General features: G+C 40.0%; 1 protein-coding gene across 2 annotated transcripts in view; it reads right to left on the bottom strand.

Moving 5' to 3' along the window:
- Nucleotides 1-334: 334 nt before the first annotated feature.
- Nucleotides 335-19,449, bottom strand: part of LOC127847715 (RNA cytidine acetyltransferase-like) — a 46,956-nt gene continuing 27,841 nt past the window's right edge. For both annotated transcript variants that reach the window (XM_052379805.1, XM_052379807.1), the window contains exons 17-22: nucleotides 15,608-15,753; nucleotides 11,414-11,521; nucleotides 10,424-10,596; nucleotides 8,567-8,785; nucleotides 1,630-1,781; nucleotides 335-1,139 (exon numbers count right to left, since the gene is read on the bottom strand). In XM_052379805.1, coding sequence (XP_052235765.1) covers nucleotides 1,037-1,139; nucleotides 1,630-1,781; nucleotides 8,567-8,785; nucleotides 10,424-10,596; nucleotides 11,414-11,521; nucleotides 15,608-15,753 — 901 coding nt within the window. In that variant the 3' untranslated portion in view covers nucleotides 335-1,036. The remainder of the gene's footprint in view (nucleotides 1,140-1,629; nucleotides 1,782-8,566; nucleotides 8,786-10,423; nucleotides 10,597-11,413; nucleotides 11,522-15,607; nucleotides 15,754-19,449) is intronic.

Here is a 19,449-nt window from a genome sequence, read left to right as displayed (position 1 = left end):
GACTAGCTTTCTATAATTTAGTATGATGTTTATCAATGTGCAAGATTATTTGAGGGAAACAAGCATCTTCTTTTAAAACACTTAAGTTATTAATCATAGGACTATTTAATCTAATCTGTTGAAAGAAAAAAACAGAAAAAAAAACAAATGAGTCAGAAATAAAGAGAAAACACATTTTGGATGGACACAGAAAAAATTTAGAATGCTTATATAAAGCTGAATGTGAAAATACTTTACTCATTGTGGTATACAGATGCTGAAAACCATTTTGAAACATCAAACCATATTTCATGGCAAGATCTTCGTTATAATAAGAAATTCTACGAAAAAAAAATTGCATTCATAATTTATTTCCTCTAACAACTTCAACAGTTGTGCCAATACATTTTGTATATCAGCAAAATATTTGCATTCATTTCCTCTAACAGCCTCCAATTTGAATAAAATAGTTGTTTAAATTTTTAATAGACGGAGCAATTTGTATAAATACATTGATTCCCCCATTATATAAAAGACGCTCACACAATTCAAGTTGGATTTAAAACAAGACTATTGTCAAGCAATATAAGTCCCCTACCGGCTCCAATATTGTCAGAAATTCCACCATTTTCAGAATATTTTTTTTTTATATTTGTTGCCATAGCAACCAGAATTTGTGTCCATATTGCCCTCTATCCATGTTTCAAGTTTCATGAAAAAATATTAAGAACTTTAAAAGTTATTGCAGGATCCAGAAAACCACCATTTCAGCAGTATTTCTAGTCTATTTGTTGTCATAGCAACCAGAATTTTTGACGTAGGAACAAAATGAAATGACGTGCATATTGTCCATATTGACATATATCCATGTTCCAAGTTTCATGAAAAAATATTGAGAACTTTAAAAGTTATCGCAGGATCCACCATAAGTCCCCTCTGGTGAAACTGGTAGGGGACTAATAAAAAGACATCCATATACAATGTGTAAATGTTTTCTCACACAATACAAGCATAAGTCTAATAATTAGTTATCCAACAGTCAAAAATTAGACAGCCATCAAGATTTCTGGTGTTTCTTTTTCTTCATTTTTTTCTTCTGTTTAGAATGGCCCTTTTCCTCATTGGCTGCTTCAACTGCCTTCCTTTTCTCAGCCAAGGTACTAAAATACAGTTAAGACGAGTTCATAATCTTCACTTGTGTAAATTTCTTCAATACCAGTCTTTGATGCAAACTTCTTTTTTGAGGTATTTGGTTGTATTATTTTAAGACAGTTGTTCCAAAGCAGACAACATTTTTACATAGCATATCATTAAATATAAAGGCATTTTTTCAATAATCAGACACAATAATCAGACTACTAAAATATTTGTGCATATCACACTCCCCTCCCCCTACTATGCTGCCCTTTAAATACATCTCTACTCCAGCTTTTATTATTCCTTGATTGGATTGAAAGCCTTAAGCATATTTAAACGCTTTGACATCTGATTCTTTTGTATACTGAGAACTTGGTATTTTAGGGAGATCTGCAAAACACTCACACAGAAGGGATTGTACCGCCTGCTGGAACGGTAGACTCCAAATCCATTACCAAACTGCAACCTTTTGTTAACCCAATCATATATCTATTTCAATACACTATTTCTGACCTTTTGACACTGATAAGCCCCTTCTTCCCGCTGACAAGGGCCTGGTCCCAGTCAAGCTCTGTCCCTTTGATGGCGTACTGCTTCAGTTCCTCATCGCCGAGTATGGCCATTTGCTTCTTCTGCTGGGCTGTCACCTGCTGGGCAGCCTCATCCTGCATAGGAGCAGTTGACTTGCATGAGAACCAGTGTATAACACAGTTGACTGGCAGAAGAACCAGTGTATAACACAGTTGACTGGCAGAAGAACCAGTGTATAACACAGTTGACTGGCATGAAAACCAGTGTATAACACAGTTGACTGGCATGAGAACCAGTATATAACACAGTTGACTGGCATGAGAACCAGTGTATAACAAAGTTGACTGGCATGAAAACCAGTGTATAACACAGTTGACTGGCATGAGAACCAGTGTATAACACAGTTGACTTGCAGAAGAACCAGTGTATAACACAGTTGACTGGCATGAAAACCAGTGTATAACACAGTTGACTTGCAGAAGAACCAGTGTATAACACAGTTGACTTGCATGAAAAACATGTATAACACAGTTGACTTGCATGAGAACAAGTGTATAACACAGTTGACTTGCATGAAAACCAGTGTATAACACAGTTGACTTGCATGAAAACCAGTGTTTAACACAGTTGACTGGCATGAGAACCAGTGTATAACACAGTTGACTGGCATGAGAACCAGTGTATAACAGTTGACTCGCACGAAAACCAGTGTGTAACACTGTTGACTGGCAGAAGAACGAGTGTATAACACAGTTGACTTGCCAACGAACCAGTGTATAACACAGTTGACTTGCATGAAAACAAGTGTATAACACAGAAGCCTGGCATAAGAACCAGTGTATAACACAGTTGACTGGCATGAAAACCAGTGTATAACACAGTTGACTGGCATGAGAACCAGTGTATAACACAGTTGACTGGCATGAGAACCAGTGTATAACACAGTTGACTGTCATGAAAACCAGTGTATAACACAGTTGACTGGCATGATAACCAGTGAATAACACAGTTGACTGGCATGAAAACCAGTGTACAACACAGTTGATTTGCAGAAAACCAGTGTATAACACAGTTGACTGGCATGAAAACCAGTGTATAACACAGTTGACTTGCATGAGAACCAGTGTATAACACAGTTGACTTGCATGAAAACCAATGTATAACACAGTTGACTTGCATGAGAACCAGAGTATTACACAGTTGACTTGCATGAAAACCAGTGTATAACACAGTTGACTTGCATGAGAACCAGTGTATAACACAGTTGACTGGCATGAGAACCAGTGTATAACACAGTTTAATGGCATGAGAACCAGTGTATAACACAGTTGACTCGCATGAAAACCAGTGTATAACACTGTTGACTGGCAGAAGAACCAGTGTATAACACAGTTGACTTGCCTAAGAACCAGTGTATAACACAGTTGACTTGCATGAAAACCAGTGTATAACACAGTAGGCTGGCATAAGAACAAGTGTATAACACAGTTGACTGGCATGAAAACCAGTGTATAATAACCAGTTGACTTGCATGAGAACCATTGTATAATAACCAGTTGACTTGCATGAGAACCAGTGTATAACACAGTTGACTTGCATGAGAACCAGTGTATAATAACCAGTTGACTTGCATGAGAACCATTGTATAATAACCAGTTGACTTGCATGAAAACCAGTGTATAACACAGTAGGCTGGCATAAGAACCATTGTATAACACAGTTGACTGGCATGAGAACCAGTGTATAACACAGTTGACTCGCATGAAAAGTAGTGTATAACACAGTTTACTGGCAGAAGAACCAGTGTATAACACAGTTGACTTGTGTAATAACCAGTGTATAACACAGTTGACTTGCATGAAAACCAGTGTATAACACAGTAGGCTGGCATAAGAACCAGTGTATAATGCAGTTGACTGGCAGAAGAACCAGTGTATAATAACCAGTTGACTTGCATGAGAACCATTGTATAATTACCAGCTGACTTGCATGAGAACCAGTGTATAACACAGCTGACTTGCATGAGAACCAGTGTATAACACAGTTGACTTGCATGAGAACCAGTGTATAACACAGTTGACTTGCATGAGAGCCATTGTATAATAACCAGTTGACTTGCATTAGAACCAGTGTATAACACAGTTGACTTGCATGAGAACCAGTGTATTATTACCAGTAGACTTGCATGAGAACCAGTGTATAACATAGTTGACTGGCATGAGAACCATTGTATAATAACCAGTTGACTTGCATGAGAACCAGTGAATAACACAGTTGACTGGCACGAGAACCATTGTATAACAAGAAACCGTCGGAGACGGGTGATTTTCTCCAAAGGTTTTTTTTGTCACAATATTGAACTATATATTCAGATAAAAGGAAACGTCTTGAGGGCACAGTAGTTGGGGGGACAAGAAATTTTTTATAGAAAATTTCAAAGGGCCATAACTCTGTGAAAAATCATCCAACCAGAACCTGCTGATAATATGCACATCTCCTCTTGGTAGTGAAGCTTCCCATAAAGTTTGTGAAGCGTCCCATAAAGTTTCATTGAATTCCGGTCATTAATTGCTGAGAAATAGCCCTGACAAGAATTGCACTATATGTACAGTTAATGGAAAATTTCAAAAATTTCAAAGGGCCATAACTCTGTGAAAAATCATCTGACCAGAGCCAGCTGATAATATGCATATCTACTTTTGGTAGTGAAGCTTCCCATAAAGTTTCATTGAATTCCGGTCATTAGTAGCTGAGAAATAGCCCGGACAAAAATTGTGCACACGGACAGACAGACGAAGCGGCTACTATATGCTCTCCCCAAAATAAATTTTGGGGGAGCATAATGACCAGTTAAATTGCATGAGAACCAGAGTAAAACACAGTTGACTGGCATGAGAACCTGAGTATAACAACCAGTTGACTTGCATGAGAACCAGTGTATAACAAGCAAATTTGTTAAATTGATATCCTCCGCCAATATGCTTGTGGACACTCATACCAAGTTTCAATGAAATCCGCCAAAGCACTTCCAAGATATGGCTCTGGGCACACAAAAAACATTTTTTCAAGATACAAAGGGCCATAACTCTGTTATTATCAGATGGTGTACAATGCCATTTCTGCGTGCATCATCCTATTATCAATATAATACTAGTACCAAGTTTCAATGAAATCCGCCAAAGCGCTTCCAAGATATGGCTCCGGACGGACGGAAAGACAGATGGACGGACGAACAAGGCCAAAACAATATCCCTCCGCCTATGGCGGGGGATAAAAACGAGTTGACTTGCATGAGAACAAGTGTATAACAACCAGTTGACTTGCATGAGAACCATTGTATAACAGCTAGTTGACTTGCATGAGAGCCAGTGTAAAACAACCAGTTGACTTGCATGAGAACCAGTGTATAACAACCAGTTGACTTGCAGAACCAGTGTATAACAACCACTTGACTTGCAGAACCAGTGTATAATAACCAGTTGACTTGCAGAACCAGTGTATAACAACCAGGACAAGTGTACATAGAGTGATCAAGATTCCCTTGCATTCTACTTTTGTTCTCAAATTTCACCTCCAACCTCAAAGAGTAAACCAGCCTACCAGTATCTCATACCCCCATTCCCCGCCTACCAGTTCCTCATACCCCCATTCCCAGCCTACCAGTTCCTCAAAACCCTCATTCCCAGCCTACCAGTTCCTCATACCCCCATTCCCAGCCTACCAGTTCCTCATACCCCCATTCCCAGCCTACCAGTTCCTCATACCCCCATTCAAAGCCTATCAGGTCCTCACATCCCCATTCCCAGCCTACCAGTTCCTCATACCCCCATTCCCAGTCTACCAGTTCCTCATACCCCCATTCCCAGCCTACCAGTTCCTCATACCACTATTCCCCGCCTACCAGTTCCTTATACCCCCATTCCCAGCCTACCAGTTCATCATACCCCCATTCCAAGCCTACCAGAATCTCATATCCCCATTCCCCGCCTACCAGTATCTCATACCCCCATTCCCAGCCTACCAGTATCTCATATCCCCATTCCCAGCCTACCAGTTCCTCATACCCCATTCCCAGCCTACCAGTTCCTCATACCCCCATTCCCAGCCTACCGGTTCCTCATACCCCCATTCCCAGCCTACCAGTTCCTCATACCCCCATTCCCCGCCTACCAGTTCCTGATTACCCCATTCCCAGCCTACCAGTTCCTCATACCCCCATTCCAAGCCTACCAGTTCCTCATACCCCCCTTTCCCCACCTACCAGTTCCTCATACCCCCATTTTCCGCCTACCAGTACGTCATACCCCCCTTCCCCGCCTACCATTTCCTCATACCCCCATTCCTAGTCTACCAGTTCCTCATATCCCCATTCCAAGCTTACCAGTTCCTCATACCCCCATTCCCGGCCTACCAGTTCCTCATTCCCCTATTCCCCACCTACCAGTATCTTATACCCCCAATCCCAGCCTACCAGTATCTCATACACCCATTCCCAGCCTACCAGTTCCTCATACCCCCATTCCCAGCCTACCAGTTCCTCATACCCCCATTCCCGCCTACCAGTTCCTCATACCCCCATTCCCCGCCTACCAGTATCTCATACCCCCATTCCCCTCCTACCAGTTCCTCATCGATATCTGCTAACCCCCATTCCCAGCCTACCAGTATCTCATACCCCCATTCCCAGCCTACCAGTATCTCATACCCCCATTCCCAGCCTTCCAGTATCTCATACCCCAATCCCAGCCTACCAGTATCTCATACCCCCATTCCCAGCCTACCAGTTCCTCATAACCCCAATCCCAGCCTACCAGTTCCTCATACCCCCATTCCCCTCCGACCAGTTCCTCATACCCCCATTCCCAGCCTACCAGTTCCTCATACCCACATTTCCCGCCTACCAGTTCCTCATATCCCCATTCCCCGCCTACCAGTTCCTTATACCCCCATTCCCAGCCTACCAGTTCCTCATACTCCCATTACCAGCTTACCAGTTATCATAACCTCATTACCAGCCTACCAGTTCCTCATACCCCCATTCCAAGCCTACCAGTTCCTCATACCCCCATTCCCCGCCTCACAGTTCCTCATATCCCCATTCCCGGCCTACCAGTTCCTCATACCCCCATTCCCTGCCTACCAGTTCCTCATACCCCCATTCCCCGCCTACCAGTATCTCATACCCCCATTCCCAGCCTACCAGTTCCTCATCGATATCTGCTAACCCCCATCCCCAGCCTACCCGTATCTCATTCCCCCATTCCCAGCCTACCAGTATCTCATACCCCCATTCCTAGCCTACCGGTATCTCATACCCCTATTCCCAGCCTACCAGTATCTCATACCCCCATTCCCAGCCTACCAGTTCCTCATACCCCCAATCCCAGCCTACCAGTTCCTCATACCCCCATTCCCCTCCTACCAGTTCTTCATACCCCCATTCCCAGCCTACCAGTTCCTCATACCTCCATTTCCCGCCTACCAGTTCCTCATATCCCCATTCCCAGCCTACCAGTTGCTCATACCCACATTCCCCGCCTACCAGTTCCTTATACCCCCATTCCCCGCCTACCAGTTCTTCATACCCCCATTCCCAGCCTACCAGTTCCTTATACCCCCATTCCCAGCCTACCAGTTCCTCATACCCCCATTCCCCGCCTCACAGTTCCTCATACCCCCATTTCCCGCCTAACAGTTCCTCATACCCCCATTCCCAGCCTACCAGTTCCTCATACCCCCATTCCCAGCCTACCAGTTCCTCATACCCCCATTCCACGCCTACCAGTTCCTTATACCCCAATTCCGGGCCTACCAGTTCCTCATACCCCCATTCCCAGCCTACCAGTTTCTCATACCCCCATTCCCAGCCTACCAGTCCCTCATATCCCAATTCACTGCCTACCAGTTCCTCATACCCCCATTCCCAGCCTACCAGTTCCTCATACCCCCATTCCCCGCCTACCAGTTCCTTATACCCCAATTCCGGGCCTACCAGTTCCTCATACCCCCATTCCCAGCCTACCAGTTTCTCATACCCCCATTCCCAGCCTACCAGTCCCTCATACCCCCAATTCACTGCCTACCAGTTCCTCATACCCCCATTTCCAGCTTACCAGTTCCTCATACCCCCATTCCCAGCCTACCAGTTCCTCATACCCCCATTCCCCGCCTACCAGTTCCTTATACCCCCATTTCCCGCCTACCAGTTCCTCATACCCCCATTTCCAGCCTACCAGTTCCTCATACCCCCATTCCCCGCCTACCAGTTCCTCATCAATATCTACTAAGCCCCATTCCCCGGCTACCAGTTCCTCATACCCCCATTCCCCCCCCCTACCAGTTCCTCATACCCCCATTCGCAGCCTACCAGTTCCTCATACCCCCATTCGCAGCCTACCAGTTCCTCATACCCCCATTCCCCGCCTACCAGTTCCTCATACCCCCATTCCCAGCCTACCAGTTCCTCATACCCCCATTCCCAGCCTACCAGTTCCTCATACCCCCATTCCCCGCCTACCAGTTCCTTATACCCCCATTCCCCGCCTACCAGTTCCTCATACCCCCATTCCCAGCCTACCAGTTCCTCATATCCCCATTCCCAGCCTACCAGTTCCTCATACCCCCATTCCCAGCCTACCAGTTCCACATCGATATCTGCTAACCCCCATTCCCCGCCTACCAGTTCCTCATACCCCCATTCCCAACCTACCAGTTCCTCATACCCCCATTCCCAGCCTACCAGTTCCTCATACCCCCATTCCCTGCCTACCAGTTCCTCAAACCCCCATTCCCAGCCTATCAATTCCTCATACCCCCATTCCCCGCCTACCAGTTCCTCATACCCCCATTCCCTGCCTACCAGTTCCTCATACCCCAATTCCCAGCCTACCAGTTCCTCATACCCCCATTCCCAGCCTACCAGTTCCTCATCGATAGTCTGAACAGCAGGGGTGAGGATGATCTCCTGCCTGGCCACCATGCCTTGCTCCACATCGTGCTCCAGGACCCCTGTCAGTGTGCTGGACAGCTTGCGTATGATCTTGTTGAACAGGCCCAGCAGCTGGGAGGCTGGCAGGTCCAGCTCCCTCTCCAGCACCTCCACCGTCTTGTGCTGCAAGCCCAGACCCAGCAACACTGCCTGAAATGGGGAACTCAAACTTAAATACATACATGCACAGTCAAACTGAACATGAACCCATGTTAAAAGCCTAGGCCAAGCATGACTACCTGAAATGTGATACAGACCCCATTGAGCGAACATATCAGGATTTAGAAAACTAAGCCATAGTGCAGATTTAATCACAAATACTTCTAATCACTTTGACTCTAACCATGAAGACTCATAACAAACAACACTTTCAACCACAAGTACTTTTATCACTGAGACTCCTAACCACTTACACTCCTAACCACTTACACTACTAACCACTAAGTCATTTACCATTTACACTACAAACCACTTGGATTCCTAACCATTTACACTACTAACCCCTTAGATTCCTAACCATTTACACTACTAACCTCTTAGACTCCTAACCATTTACACTACCTACCATATACACTCCTAATCACCATGACTCTTAACCACTAAGATATCTAAACTCTAAAATGCTATTCATTTAGAATTCAAAACCCTCAGAATCCCATCAACTAAAGACTTCTAACCACTCAGACACATAACCAGTAAGACTTCTAATTACTCACAATCCCAACCACTAAAACTTCTAACCACTTCCACTTAGACTTGAATTATTACCTTTAAGTTTAACCTTGACATTTAAGGCCAAGAGACTGTTGATACCGGACACTCAGTATCCTCTTGGTAGTTATTTGTGCTACCTTGCTTTCAGATTGCATGATGAATGGCGACGTTACAGCCAGGACAAGCTGTTTAATTGCCAAATGTGACCTTAGACCTCTAAATTCTACCTTGACCTCTGAGGTAGAGGTGACCTTCAACCTCTAAATGCTACCTTGACCTCTGAGGTAGAGGTGACCTTCAGCCTCTAAATGCTACCTTGACCTCTGAGGTAGAGGTGACCTTCAACCTCTAAATGTTACCTTGACCTCTGGGGTAGAGGTGACCTTCAACCTCTAAATGTTACCTTGACCTCTGAGGTAGAGGTAACCTTCAACCTCTAAATTTTACCTTAACCTCTGAGGTAGAGGATATGACCTTCAACCTCTAAATGTTACCTTGACCTCTGAGGTAGAGGTGACCTTAAACCTCTAAATGTTATCCTGACCTCTGAGGTAAAGGCAGGTTTCACAAGAAACTGCAGTCTTCTCATGGCGGTAATTAGTGGTAAGTTCATTCAAAACAGCAAATGACAAAGTTACAGTCTAAGAAAGCAGTTTTCATCTCCAACTTTTAACTCCAACTCTTTAACTTTGAACTCCTGTTGGAACCTTGATCATAAGGTAGATAGACTTGTGTTAATTTTGACAAGTCCTCTCATGACGGATTGCATTAGTGCAAATTATTTAAGATATCCATCAATAAATGGCTAAGTTTTGACTGAGGAAGGAATTGTTCAGCTTTTATAAGACCAATTTAAGACCATTTACATAGGGAGACAGATATTAACAAAGACACAACATCTTATGATGATTTACAATTGTTTACAGAGTGACAGGCCACAGCCACTGAGAATGACAATAGAAGAACACTCAAGTGAGGGCTGGTACAATGCACTAAGGGAGTATATGACACTTTGGTGAAATTCCACTATTTAAACCAATATCATTCTGACAAGGGAAGGCAGATTAAACTTACCGACTGTATAATACTAAGGTGAACATCAACTAATTCCAAGAAGACCATTCTGGCTAGGGCAGGTACAAGGTCCATAATGAGGTGGTAGTCCACCATATTCTGAGCGTACAACTCGAGGCGTTTCAGGTCATAGCGGGTCACATACATCTCCAGGTCCTTACTGCTCACGGTGCCTGCACAACATGGCAAAGAAATGTCTTAAAGAGAACATGGTAATGTACAAAACATTCACAAAGCTATTTATAATGACATTATTTTATAAATAACATTTAGGTTATACAATTTTATTTTTTCTTATTTAAATATATTATCATTGCATGGAAAAAGACCATAGTTGAGGATATTGTTTAGTGATATAATATACCCACTCGACATTGGCTCTAAACATGTGTGCTGGGTTCATATATTTTTTAAGAAAGCTCCAATGCCTTCTAGTATCAGGGTGCAGGACCATGTGTCTTTGTGGGATTAATCTTTTTAACTTTTATGGATGTATACAGGACGGAAGGTGGTGCTTTATTTCAAATAACTTTTTTAAACAATTTTTCTTAAGAATTTCAGCTAGTGCATAAAATACAGATTTTTATGCTGCTAGTGGCAATGTAAAATACATTATAATTACTTTATTTAATAAGCCTGTGTTTTTGTTCAAAAATTCGATTTGTACTACACAGTTTTGCTTCACGCAACCTGAATTTGTCACGGATTTCAGACATATTCAAGGATTTATTCTTTTATACCTTAAGATATTAGCACAAACTGCAAGAAAAACTGTCTTATATGCACTCTAGACTTTTGCAAAGGTATTTCACTTACTAAACACATTTGCAAAAACAAAGTTTTTAACAGTGTGATTACATTCTGTCCAGCCCATGTGTTAACCCCTGAAAACCCTGATGATTCTGCACCCTGAGTAATGAAATTACAAATGTGTGCAAATATTGGTCAACATGTCTGTTTTATGTGACACAGTAAAGAATCTACAATTACCTGTTGAAGTATGTTTGAACTGTTTCTGCTGCAGCACATTGAGGGCCATGGCTGGCATGAACTCTCGGAACTGATATGACAACAGTGATATGAACCTGCGCCGGAAATCTGGAATATGAAAACAAACCACATCATAGCAATTACCAATGCTGGTCATTCTTTTATAAACATTGAATATAAGCAAGCAAATACAAGAGCAGTCTTGAACACATTCTATATGTATTAAATACACTGAACTTACTGTTCTCCAAATCAAGTAGCTGTTGTGTCTAGTTCAAACTGTGTGTGACTTTTAAAGAGGGATTTTCACACTTGAAATCATTTATTATATACAGAATGATAGACTCAACCAAATAATATTGGGTATTAAAACTATTATGCTCATACAAAGAGACACACCCAAATAATGTAATAATAACGCATACATAATCAGTTACTGACACAACCCTGGAATGATTTACAACCAAAATAAGGCAAATGCATATTCCTAACGTGTGTGAATTCAATGTTGATAATGGACTTCCATTTTATGTGAACAAAAAGAAAAACTTATCCATAAATGTGTGGCATGTTTTTTCATGTATGAATAAATCCCTACTGGTAATATAACTATGTTCAAAACAAGGTGCTGCATTTGATAAACCTATATATGCTGCGGCATATGCCTTGTCAGAATTGGTTCACTGGTTCATTTGAAAGAGTCCAAAGGTAGCTCAGTGCAATGTTATTTGACCTCTAAGTGTCACCTTGACCTTAAATTAAGGATACGATTGTAACAAAGTGCAATGTTATTTGACCTCTAAGTGACACCTTGACCTTAAAATAAGGACACGATTGTAACACACTAAGTCTTATGATGCTTTACGTTTGTGCTGATATATTTTAATATCCATCCAATTATGGACAAGTTATGCTGCAACAGAACTGTTCGACATACAGCTGGGAACTCATACAAAAGATGTACAGACATACATGGTGACTGGAATATGCTGCATTCCTTGAAGGTGGACATGACAAACTAACAAACAAACACCTTTTAAACAAAAATCTGCCAGCCTTCTTTGGCTCTCTAAATTTACACTTTGAAGATTTTTTTTAAAATAATGAACTACCAAAATATTACACCAAGCGATGAAAGCCTTTCTCAGACAAATCCTATAAATTCAAGTACACAACAACACTATCATGATATTCTATATATCCTACAATATTTATTTTAAACATCTTTGATGAGACAATCAAAATATGAGCGTTTAATTGTTGAAATTTGTTATAGCCAAAACAGATTAAATTGACAGAATCTAATCATGCATAATTACATCAAAATTATTTGTGATCTTTTCCGATTTCGCTACTTGAAATGGTCCTTAATAATTAAATGTAAAGCAGATGTTTATTCAAAACCTAGCTTTTCCTACAACAACATTGTTTAGCTGTAGGATGAAATTATTAACCAACACTCAAACATAGCTAAACTCTAAAGACTCTTGCATTGAATGACAGAAATTGAAGAACCAGCATGTACTTCACTTACAGACATTTTGATGGGTCAGATGTAAGGGGCCTTTTTCCAGATTTTTGCAGATATTGAAGTTGTCACTAAATGCTTTATAATGAGAAATTTAAACATTGGATCTAAAAAAGCTCCAGTAAAAATCAAAAATAAAATTAGAAACAAACAAGGGACAAAATTGTCACAAAACCAGGGTTTCATTGTGAAAAAAAAATCTGATAAAGGGAGAAAACTCAAACTGAACTTTTGAAATGACCAAAAAAAATTAACCCCCTTTGTAAGTTTTTTTTTTTTTTTTTAAATCTATTTTTAGTCGTGGCGACCTTGACATTGGAGATATTGACGTGATTCTTTCGTGGGACACACCGTCCCATGATGGTGAACAAATGTGCCAAATGATTTTAAAATCTCACAATGAATGACATAGTTATGGCCAGGACAAGCTCATTTATGGCCATTTTTGACCTTTGAACTCAAAGTGTGACCTTGACCTTGGAGATATCGACGTAATTATTTCGCGCGACACACCGGCCAATGATGGTGAACAAATGTGCCAAATGATTTTAAAATCTGACAATGAACGACATAGTTATGGCCCGGACAAGCTTATTCCGCCAGCCCGCCAGCCAGCCAGCCAGCCCGCCAGCCCGCCCGCATTCGCCAATCTAATAACCAGTTTTTTCCTTCGGAAAACCTGGTTAAAAAAGTAATCCTCAATTGGGCTCAAACCACAGACAACTAGTCTAAGAGAAAAGTCTAACACTTAGACCACTAGCAATCTGTGCTCATTTAATGAATGATGTATTTTATACTTTATATAAGCAATCCTCGTTGTTTCACAAAATATAACGACAACAACAGAACTCTCCAAATCATTTTGCATTGCAACTCTTATAATTTTCAGGTTTTTAAATCGTCAAAAGATGCACATAATGGATATTGTAGAGCATGGTAAATGTCCAGTATTAGTGTTTCCTAACAATTATCATAACTACAACGAAAATTTGCGAATCTGAAACAATTGTTTTTAATTTTGTCAATTTACCAAAACGTGAAAAGGGCCCTTTAATGAGCAATACAACTATTAAGTATTAAGATGTCTTCAAATATTTTATTTATCGTCATTTTTCATGAATATTGTAATGGTATGCATTTATTGGAAAACAATAGCTGTCACCATAGGATGACATATGCCCTCTAGGGGTAAATTTTTTTATGCGTATGGAAAGGCCTTGTCTATACCAAATATGAAGGTTATATCTCAAGGGACATAGAAGTTATGAGCATTTTTCAAAACCTAAACACAGATTTCGAAACCTAAACAGGGACACTAAATTCAAGATCAAGGTCACAGGGGTAAAATTTTTTGTGCATATGGAAAGGCCTTGTCCATATACACATGCCTACCAAATATGAAGGTTATATCTCAAGGGACATATTAGTTATGAGCATTTCGAGAAACCTAAACGCAAAGTGTGACGGAAGGACAGACGCACGGACGGACAGTCCAATCACTACCGTAATTACTCTATGTTTTCGGACACTCTAAGTTTTCGGACACCCCCTTTTTTAGCAAAAATTAATTTTTTTTGTGACTCTTTATTTTCGGACACACGAGTTTTCGTCCGTTATTTATGTCTCTAAGTTTTCGGACAGTATATTTTACAGCGCTATTTTACCAATTTTGGAACCTGTTTTCCATATCTAATGACACTTCGATCATGGGGTTTTACAACAAGATTAACATCATTAAACATTGCGGGTGCATGCCTAAGGGGAATTGAACATTACATTTGCTTTATTGGGTAAAGAACCTCGTAAATCGGTATTAAACAATGGTTTCGCCCGATAGCATAAGCGTTATGACATGACAATTACCAGGGGTAGTGCCAATTAACAGTTCAATTTTCTACCGCAATGGTACTACCCCTTCTCAGTAAAATAACTGTGACAAATACTAAATGTTTCAAATTGTGATGCACCCTATTACAAGTTTTACGAACAATGGAAGGTGTTACACAACAACTATCGGAAATGAACAAACAAAGAATTAATAGTTTGCTTTTTTTATTGCGTTAATTACAGGTTCATACAAGCGTGTATTGGTACATCACATGCTTATTTTTGTACTCGTTGGTCAAAGTACATCCTTGAAGTAACTTTCTGTCAAATAAATTAAGCATTTACAATTATTTAAAATGCAGTGCAAACATGTATAACTGTAATTTATATTATACAGCATGGTATTTTACAAGCGCGTGCTATAACCAGTAGTCGTTGATGCAATTGACGCTATTTTCGGACACTTCCATTTTCGACTCTAAGTTTTTGGACACCTGTATTTTGTTAATATTTTTCGTATCTAAGTTTTTGGACACGAAAAAAAAAAAAAATATATTTTTAAGTGTCCGAAAACATAGAGTAATTACAGTATATGCCTTCCTTCGGGGGCATTAAAAAAACAAGGCTTTAATCTTAAAGATACAGCATTTTCATCAAGTGTCTTCGCTTCTTTAATGGAGGACCTCAAATGCAAAATAAACGGAAACCACATACCCTATAACCAAATAGCTGAGGTAAGCAGAACACATACATATAAGGTTCATCTGAAAACTGTTGTAACTGTTAAACATGTAAATTAGAGATACAATAGTTTCAAACTCATTTTTGACCAGACAAACCTTTCCAGAAAGCAGGCAGCCACATGGCTTCTGACTCCCCTTCTCCAGTGTGTAGGGATTTCAGCATGATACAGGAATACTCTCCTGTCAGTTCATTGGCTGTCTGCCTCAGATACACAGGAACAAAACCGCATTTCTTCCAAAATCTACAAGAAAGGTGGAATTTTCCTTAAGATTAAATGACTGTTATACTGCAAACATTCTTCAAATAAATGCAGAAAACGAAAACTGTTCTTTCGAGATCTTTTGAGAAACAGTACATGCATGATCTCTGAACTACCAATAAAACATTCAGATTACAACTTTAAGAATCTTCGACAAAGTCTCAAGTACACTTTTTTAACAATACTTTGACAGCTAGACATTATTTGGAAGTCCAATTGTCCCTGAAAACAAAATTAGATTATTTATTTAAGTATAATGATACAACATGATAAAACATATCTACATACATGATAAAATAGTAAAACAATAAGCATGTATGCGAAATGAAACCATGCCAATAACATTATACAAAGGATTACACAAACAAGAGGGCCTGAAAGGCCCAAAGTCGGTCTCCCGAGATAACAAGATATTATTGGGACAAATTTCTGACCAAGTTTCATAAAGATCGGAAAATAAATGTGGCCTCTAGAGTGTTAACAAGGTTTTACTATAGCCATATAAGGAAAAATGCTCCGTCCCCTGGCAGCTATGTTTTTCAACCAATCGGCATCATTTTTGAACTATTCCAAGATATTATCGGGATGAATCTTCTCATCTAGTTTCATGAAGATCGGGCAGTAAATGTGGCCTCTATATTGTTAACAAAATATTACTATAGCCATATAAGGAAAAATGCCCCGCCTCTTGGAGGCCATGTTTTTCAAGCAAACATAATTATTTTCGAACTCATCCAAGATATCATTGAAACCAATCTTCTGACCAAATTTCATGAAGATTGGACAATAAATGTGGCCTCTAGAGTGTTACCAAGGTTTTACTAAAGCCATATATAGCCATATAAGGAGAAATGCCCCGCCCCTGGTGGCCATGTTTTTAAAGCAACCAAAACCATTTTCAAACTCATCCAAGATATTATTGGGACAAATCTTCTGACCAAGTTTCATGACGATCGTTAAATACATGTGACCTCTAGAGTGTTAACAAGGTTTCACTACATCCATATAAGAAAAAATGCCCCGCCCCCAAGGTGGCCATGTTTTTCAACCAACCCGCATCATTTTTGAACTCGTCCATGATATTATTGGGATACATCTTCTGACCCAGTTTTATGAAGATCAGAATATAAATGTGGCCTCAAGAGTGTTAACAAGATTTTACTATAGACATATAAAGCAATACAAGGAAAAATGCCCCGCCCCTTGGCAGCCAGGTTTTTCAAGCAAACGTAACCATTTACAAACTCATCCATGATATCAATAAGACAAATCTTCTGACCATATTTCATGAAGATTGGCAATAAATGAGGCCTCTAGAGTGTTAACAAGGTTTTACTATAGCCATATAAGGAACAAGAGATGTGTTCGTCAGAACAATGCCCCCTATTGCGCCGTGTTGAAATAAAACAAGAGGGCCTGAAAGGCATAAAGTCGCTCACCTGAGATTACAAGATATTATTGGGACAAATTTTCTGACCAAGTTTCATGAAGATCGGAAAATAAATGTGGCCTCTGGAGTGTTAACAAGGTTTTACTATACCCATATACGGAAAAATACCCCGCCCCTTGGAAGCCATTTTCTTCAAGCAAACATAATTATTTTCGAACTCATCCAAGATATCATTGAGACCAATCTTCTTACCAAATTTCATGAAGATTAGACAATAAATGTGGCCTTTAGAGTGTTAACAAGGTTTTACTTGAGCCATATATAGCCATATAAGGAAAAATGCCCCGGCCCTGGTGGCCTTGTTTTTAAAGCAACCAAAACCATTTTCGAACTCATCCAAGATATCATTGGGACAAATCTTCTGACCAAGTTTCATAATGATCAATAAATAAATGTGACCTCTAGAGTGTTAACAAGGTTTACTATAGCCATATATGGAAAATAGCCCCGCCCCCGTGGTGGCCATGTTTTTTAACCAACCGGCATCATTTTTGAACTTGTCAAAGATAAAATTGGGATGAATCTTCTGACCGAGTTTCATGAAGATCGGACTATAAATGTGGCCTCTAGAGTGTTAACAAGATTTTACTATAGCCTTATAAAGCCCTATAAGGAAAAATGTCCCGCCCCTTGGCAGCCATGTTTTTCAAGCAAACGTAACCATTTTCGAACTCATATAAGGAAAAATGCCCCACCCCCTGGTGGCCTTGTTTTTCAACCAACCGGCATCATTTTCGAACTCGTCCATGATATTATTGGGATAAATCTTCTGACCAAGTGTTGTGAAGATCAGACAATAAATGTGGCCTCTAGAGTGTAAACAAGATTTTTCTATAGCCATATAAGGAAAAATGCCCCACCTCTTGGCAGCCATGTTTTTCAAGCAAACGTAACCATTTTCGAACTCATCCAAGATATCATTGAGACCAATATTCTGACCAAATTTCATGAAGATTCGACAATAAGTGTGGCCTCTAGAGAGTTAACAAGGCAAATGTTGACGGCGCACGCCAGACGACGGACAAAAGCGATCACAAAAGCTCACCATGAGCATGTTGTGCTCAGTTGAGCTAAAAAGATGACTTAATCTCTTATTTCCATTGTGGTCCTTGGATATTGATGGCAGTGACATAGAGAGGCATGAGATGAATATCAGAGATTTGAGTTATAAAAGACAATTATTTGCATACAAAGGTAGATATATTAAAATGTGGATTAATTAAAAACTAACTATATAGATCTAAAAGAATGATTACATATTAAGAAGATGAGTTTTAACTGACAACTGAAAATGAGTTATACTTGTAAAATTCCTTGAGGAGGAAGGTAGTTTGTTCCACAGAACACAAACATTATATGCAAAAGATTTAGCACCAAAACCTTTGACTTTGGGTAAAATATAGCACTCACTTTCACTTGACCTAGTCTTGCATGAATGACGAGTCAAAGGGAACAAAGTTTTCACTCATATATTCAGGAGCTAAACCATTTTTGATTTTGAAAACATGACAAAGGGTAGCTTGCTCCACTCTCTTTTGAACAGGTAACCAGTTCAAAATCTTCAAATGTTCATTACCTATATGTGACATAGGACCTAGATTGAGGACAAACCTTATTAATTTATTTTGTGTGACCTGAAGTTTATCTTTCCAAATTTTGGTAAAACCATGATACCAATAAACAGCTGCGCCATGAGCGCATGATACGCCCGTCGTTCGCCAATGAAGTAGCAAGGTAATAAATAACCCTTTGAATCATTTTTTTACTTCAGTTTATTTGTATTTGAATACATGGTTTAATTTATAAGTACATGAGCATGGAGCGCCGTCTCCTTGACATTCATACCATATCTTTTTTTGAGTATATGAGGGTTTATCAATATTAAGATTGTGTTGAAATTTGAAAAAAATCCATCGAAGGATATTTGAGCTACGGTAGGACATTCAATGAAATCACGAAATTTTGACGAACAAAGTCCCATAACTCTGAAACGACAATTCAGAATTCCGTCAAAAACGAAAGGGGATCAGGGTTTATCAATATTAAGATTGTGTTGAAATTTGAAAAAAATCCATCGAAGGATATTTGAGCTACAGTAGGACATTCAATGAAATCACGAAATTTTGACGAACAAAGTCCCATAACTCTGGAACGACAATTCAGAATTCCGTCAAAAACGAAAGGGGATCAGGGTTTATCAATATTAAGATTGTGTTAAAATTTGAAAA

This window comes from Dreissena polymorpha, chromosome 10, assembly GCF_020536995.1.
Source record: "Dreissena polymorpha isolate Duluth1 chromosome 10, UMN_Dpol_1.0, whole genome shotgun sequence".
In the NCBI taxonomy this organism is placed as follows: domain Eukaryota; kingdom Metazoa; phylum Mollusca; class Bivalvia; order Myida; family Dreissenidae; genus Dreissena; species Dreissena polymorpha.
This window is presented reverse-complemented; position numbering and strand designations above follow the sequence as displayed.